Here is a 6,686-nt window from a genome sequence, read left to right as displayed (position 1 = left end):
GGCCGCCGGTAGCGCGGGGTTTGCTGGAGGCAGCCGGGGCATCCAGCCGGCTGTGCTTCCAGCGCTTCGGGCTCTGCGCTCTGGCGGGTTTGTGCTGCCAGCCTTTCCTCTCCTCCGTCCCACGATTATTTCCTGCTCCTGTTTATTTCCCTTTTCCCCCTAAAACGGAGCGGCTGCCCCTTAAGCATTCCTACCAGTAGCTTTTCCTTCGCCAGGCTAAAGGGCAGGAAAGTCTCCCCAGAGCGCAGCAGAGCCAGGGCCGCTGCGGAGGTTTCTAATCCTTATCTAATCCCCGTGGGAGATCAATGGAACGATCGATCGCGGCCTCCTCCAGCGCTCCCTCGCCCCCGCCGTCGAGGAGCGATTTAGCCGGGACCCCAGAGCCGGTAACAGCCCTGCGGCCAGGTTTGGGCTCTCACTTGCAGGTAACCCGGCCAAATGCAGAGCAGGGCACCCAGCAGCACCTCCACCCCTCCTCGGCTGCAGCCCACCCTGGCAGCAGACCCTCTGGGACAGGCCCTTGCTGAGCACCTGGTCTGCGTTTCCCGGTTTATGTACCCAAAATAGTCGTTGGGGCGTTAGCCACGGCACGGGTGGGCCCGTGGAGCCGGTGGCACGTTGTCGCTCGCATGGTTTTTGGGAAGTGTTTCTTCAGGTTGTAATGATTCCTGGCTGCTAGTCTCTGGTGCTGGCATGCATTGGCCCTGCTGTCAAAGTAAGGAAAATGCAGTTTTCCTATGCTTTTAAGGTGAAACTGTGTTCAGAAAAGAAATTAGTTAGTATGGGTAAAGGAGGTGGCCTTGGAGGAGTGGATGTGCGGTTTAGTGGAAAGCTTTGTTGTGAGAAAGGAGATGAAGGATGAAATGTAACCCCTCATCATCTGTGTTTCCCTGTCTGGAAAGTAAACACCTGGCAGTGAATGGGGAAAAGCCGGTGCATGGGTTTTTCACGTTAAAACAGAGCATGGTAGGTGAGGAGCCGAGCAAGAGAGGAGCTGAAAGGACAAAGTTTATGATTTTTAGGCAGGTGTAAAAATCTTGAGTTCGAAGTAGTCACGCTGTTACAGCAAAGACTGTTTTTGACATAAAAGCTATTCTCTAATTTTCACAAAATTTAGAAGAAAATCGGTATGACTCCATTTTTTCCGCTGAGTTCTCACTCTGTTTTAGTGGCTTCTTGAAAGCAGAAGTTTGTCTTGTGACCACTCAAAACATCTGCATGTTTACAAATATTGTTGGAATACCGTAAAGCTGAGCCTTACCTTATGCAAGAAGTCATAGTGGATTCCACAGGGAATGGTTTCATGACTAAGAACTGCTAACAGCACTTATGGTTTCCCCTTAGAAAGTGAATGTTTCTCCAGGATGCTTAGCACCAAAATTAAAACCCACTATTTGAGAGAAATTTGTTTTGGCAAATACTCCTAATTTCCTCAGTGTCTGTAGCAACAACATACTTCTTAGCAACCATAGGTGTATTTTACTCACTTTGAAGCTCCATTCAATTATCTGTTGACTCAAAGGTGAGAATGGCCTGGGGTTTAGTGACTTTTAATTTTTTTTTGGTTGGTTTTGAAAATCTGTTGTTTAGAGGCTACTTTATTTCATTATCCCTTTAGCATCCACCCCTTTTTTTAGCAGTTGAGACTTCCTGCCATTCTTTATGGCCCTTTTGGGTAAATCCTAGGGTGTGCTTCATAAAGTGCTGTTACAGGTGTTGAGTTCACCATCTCTAATTAGGATACAAAAGTCCACACGTTAAGATTTGCAAGTTGCCTAAATTGTGGAGCAGTATTTTTCAGAATGGAGTTTAAAGGATTGACATTAGAGCCATATTATTGAAAAAAAGAAGAAATGCAATAGTTACTCTTAAGTCCTCAACCAGGTGTAATGATTCTCATCAGACCCCCACTAACTATAGTGCTCGAGTTTTCTCACTAATGTCCTGGAATTCCAAAGTAATGCTGCGTGTTTCTTGCTGCTTGTTATAACCACCTGGAATGTAAGGGGCACCAGTATTCAATCAAAATGCATAACAGTGAATGAAGCCTCCTTAACTTCATGCTTTACATGCTTGTATAAATAGAAAGACAAGAGAGACAGTATTTTCTGCATGAAAGTCTTTCATATCATGTATATCACATGCGTTAGCTGTCATTTGAAAGCTGCCCACAGCAGACTATGTGAGGGGTTTGATTGATTGTCTCAGTTCCTGATTTTTTCTTTTTTTTTTTTTCTCTTTTCCCCTGTTTAATCAAATTAGAAGTTTTGGAAGAACTGCCAGAAACACGTGGGAAAACAGCACGGCGTTTCTTCTTTAATTTAACTTCCATCCCTAATGAGGAGTCTATCACCTCAGCTGAACTCCAGATTTTTCGGAAACAGGTGGACGGAGCCTTTGAGAACAACAGCAGCTACCATCACCGTATTAATATTTATGAAATTATAAAGCCAGCCACAGCCACCTCTAAGGACCCTGTCACAAGACTTTTGGACACCAGGTTGGTGCATCATAATGCAAGTAAATGGGAAAGTTTTGATGTAACACCAGCTGTTTTGAGGTGGATTGCACATGGACAACCTAATCATGGGTTTGTGGTAGAGGTGGTTCACTTGGACAAAGAGAACAGTGCCTCCAAGAGGCACGTTAGAATTAGCAGGTCTTTACATCACGATGAAGATAGCTGGTCTCAGCTCAGGCCATTATTAGTAACGTTTGGGCATGATGGCAAGGGACACCCGCTTCATAAAAGAGAAAAGCGTCAAGCGAAACACAAACAGCGTAAACGCCACAAATACAGTTGCAAAAGGCATCCGTTATATGTGGACTTCAATGATGTGGGGTGGAATGACTGGATTGTTGCCCCACCGGGGTATAGTGCCTTTTACTGCCATGGGGAATGTCCTTTTCCACTGGCAGATCATCTAAACTCAACAAACCATGCCATTGTTCAGACTTTGGTCAATTCAGTGAATTCCAAAATCCCCAAGGCTTGCTGTGTTCCGACAGAACTGAGTGCTATTTCCATGCTCTACCTTGATGAGAATGAAAAAGTTGTATTAAAGAACTATCAAGATATGGTTGTGGAGGGTTGTGGGTGCCGCTAACACAGCAAATATATTAGACAAATGCAAAAAAAAAAAAAAAAAAAAAAAAAGCTGACACTTTAATATTTCCCAATGAAGACTTTATTTATGTAATGAAATGGAAAGAAAAAAAAACACAACTATTTTGAAAATATATTTATGTCTACGAAAAAGTTGGGAAAACAAATATTTTAATCAGAGAAATATTCCTTTAAAGATTTTAAATGTATTTTAGTTGTACATTTTATATGGGTTTAACCCCAGCACATGAAGTATAATGGTCAGATTCTTATTTTGTATTTATTTACTATTATAACCACTTTTTAGAAGAATAGCTAATTTGTATTTATATGTAATCAAAAAGAAAAAAAATATAGGGTTTGTACATAATTTTCCAAAATTGTAGCTGTTTCAATTGTGTGTATTTAAGTTGAAAAGAATACATGGAAGGTTACTATGGCAAAGTGCATAGCACATTTGCTTTCTGCTGTGCTACTGTTAAGGTCACAAGTTCAAGTCCAGAAAAAAGTGGATAATCCACTCTGCTGACTTTCAAGATTATTATATTGTACAACTCTCAGGAATGCTGCAGGGTGGGCTGTCCAATCCATGAGAACTGGCATCCTTTTTAGGTGGAACATTTGGATAAGAACCAGACGTTGCTGATCTGGTATAAATACTGCTATTCCCGACTAATTTGCAGTGTGAATATCAGAAGGGCCAATAGAAATCCCATGGGAGGCGGGGGTGGGGGAAGGCTGAATCTTTTCTAGACCTACAGAAAAGTGAATGTTTGATGTTTCCTTTAAAAGTCATTCCCTTAAAAGTCCTGGCCAAATATAAAATAATAAAAACTAAAATGTCATCCTTTTTTTTTTTTTCTCTTTCTCCTTGTGATTATGTACACTAAAGAGGAATAATTATCTTATTTGTACCGGCCCTTGTCTTTAACAGTTGGAAAAGCGTTGCATACTTCCTCACCTCAGATGAGAGCTCACTTCTGTGGAGTGTTAGAGTGAAATTAATCTTCAATTTTTTGCCCTACATACAGCAAGCTGTTGTCATATGCAGCCTCCTATCTAACCTCAGCTGACAGTTTTGCTGTTTTGCAGAATAGTTTGTCTTCCTTTCCAGTGTTTTGTGTTCAAAAGCTTTTTTTTTCCCTCCCCAAATGTTTAAATTTATTTCAAATAATAAATCACAGCACTGATATTTCTTTCTGAAAAGTCCAGTCTGTAAGAAAAAAAAAAAATGGTTCACTTGTGCAGTCATCACAAGGATAACTTGTGCTGACATCTTACTTTTTAAATTCTTCACATAAGGGGCAGAAGTGTGACTTGCAGTTGGTAAACAGCATTAAAGCTTAATACTTAATTGTGCCTGTTGTGCGTTAAAAGGCTGGTATGACAGTCGGGGGACTGGCTGTAGGATGTGGGACAAGCACACAGAGGCTAGGTTGCTTGTTGTGGTTGTGCTGAAATTATAATAGAGTGGGGTAGTAGCTTAAATTTGCTTCTTGGTGATCTGCTGCAAAGCACACTGAAGCCAAGAACAGAATGAAATGGTGTTAGGCTGCTAGTGGCGAAATTGCTGCTTATTTCGGGAGCTCTCCAGTGTCTTTAGTGGATATGTGACTCTGTGCTGATACCTCCAGAGGTGTCAGAACCCCCTTGTGCTCTGTGATAGATCCATTTCTGGATTTGGTGAACTGAGGCAGCACTTCTTAAAGCCATGTTGGCCATTTGGAGACCTCTCCAAGGTGACTCTGGGAACCTCTGATTTGGACCACCTATTAGCCTAACTTCTTATTAACAGAAACCTCCTCTTACTCATGGACCCCCCCAGACTCTTCCTTTTTTACCAGAATCATCTGGGTTAGAGCAAAGGTCCTGAATAGGTTTGTTGATCAGGAAGGTTAACTTGATGATGTCTTACAGGTGTTCTTACAGAACAGTTCTCTACTGCTAATCATCACAAAAAGCAGCGGGTATAGAGGATAGGAGAGAAAAAACTTAATTTCCTGTTGGCTGCTTCCATTTTTGTCTTGTGAGCTTAAAAATATCTTAGGCTAAGTGTAAGTTTCTGTGGCGAGGTAAAAAGTGATATATTTCTGTGGTACCACCGGTATTTTTAATAACTAGAGAACAATCCACTGCTCTGCAGTTTGGCTCTGCTTGTTTTTGAGGTAGCTGATGTTATTGGTCACGCTGATACTATACAGCAGCCTGGGAGTTCGCTGGGTGGACAGTGTTTTCAAAAGACCAGTGCTATTTTGTTGGCTCATGTTTTTAGAAGGGAGCGTCGTATGTGGAGAAGTTTAGTTTGCCTTTTGCTTGTTGCCAGCTTTACTGATGGTGAGTGAGTTGGTGGCTGTTGCTTTGGGAAGGTTGTCAGTCCTGGGATATGCCACAGTGAAGGTTCTTCAAGAATTTATCGGTTGTTTGCGACGCATGGTTGTGCTAGTCAAGTCACAGCAGCACTAGTGACTTGCAGTCAGCTTTTTGCACATGGCAGCCTGCAAAAGCTGGGCATAAAGTACTGAAATTTTGAAGATTGCACCATGTGTATGAGCAGGAAAGGTATGATCCCAAACCTGCTGAATTCAATAAAGACCCCATGGCACTTCTAACCACATCCTAAACTCCGCTGTTGAAAGGCTTAAGTTGCACAGCTCCTGGCCCTTTGTATGTAACTAGACTGAGGGAGGCTTTTTACAGAGTGGTGACTGCTTTGCTTCTCTAAGGCACGAGAACACGTTGATGCTAATCTTCTTTCAAAAAAATTGGCTATGGTGCTTGTCTATGCATGAGCAATAGCTGGCTCATGGCATGATGCCGCGTTCTTTGTAAAGGCAAACCTCCTGTTGCTTGACAAAGAATTGCATCCTTAGTAAAATACACCGTGAGACCAATGTGTCGTTGTAACCCGATTAAGACCTACTCTTGTAAGCATTTCTGTACCTGCTTAGTGTTAGTCAGAGAATCATCAGTTCCATCCTGATTTTGAGGAGGAAATATGCATATGTCAAGCTCAGCAGGTCAATAAATTCCTGCAGAATTGATTTGGTAATGTATCTTTAAATCCTTAACTCTTAACCTCTCTCTCTAGATGGGAGATGTGAGAATGCTGCATTGAGTAGTTTGTTCAGGATTTAAAAAAAAAAAAAAAAAAAGGAACAAACGAGACTTTCTTTACATGAGTAGTAGAAATTTTCCTAGAGATCAGTTGGGTTCCTGAACTTTGCTAAATAGGGTTGATGATCAGACAGTCCCGAAAGATTCGGGCTTTCTGGCATCTTCTAAGTTTGGTAATGATTGCTAAATAATCCTAAATACTAAAGGTATGCTGTGACCACAGTACTCCAGTACTTATTTTAGTTCTTTAGTACTTATTAGTGTTACAGTGCTCTAAAAGAAGAAATAAGCCTCCCCCCTCCCCCCCTTTTTTTTTTCCTTTTAAGAGGAGAAAAAGCAGAACATCTGGAAGGCAAAATTGCCTTTGTTACCCTATAGCCTGTTTCCCCTAAACATACTGCTTCTAGGCACTTATATAATCTATATAGGCAGAGATTGTGATAGATAATGTCACCCTTTGTGCATT

General features: G+C 41.8%; 1 protein-coding gene across 1 annotated transcript; it reads left to right on the top strand.

Annotated features, from left to right (window-relative positions):
* Positions 1-2,262: 2,262 nt before the first annotated feature.
* On the top strand, positions 2,263-4,292 carry BMP2 (bone morphogenetic protein 2; the record flags this gene model as incomplete). Its single annotated transcript, XM_029086797.1, has 1 exon — positions 2,263-4,292. A coding segment is annotated over one exon (845 nt), but the record flags the coding sequence as incomplete, so codon positions are not given.
* Positions 4,293-6,686: the final 2,394 nt, after the last annotated feature.

The sequence above is a fragment of the Antrostomus carolinensis genome, unplaced genomic scaffold (assembly GCF_000700745.2).
Source record: "Antrostomus carolinensis isolate BGI_N321 unplaced genomic scaffold, ASM70074v2 scaffold2999, whole genome shotgun sequence".
Lineage (NCBI taxonomy): Eukaryota > Metazoa > Chordata > Aves > Caprimulgiformes > Caprimulgidae > Antrostomus > Antrostomus carolinensis.
The sequence above is the reverse complement of the archived record's forward strand: the minus strand, read 5'-3'. Positions and strand labels throughout refer to the sequence as shown.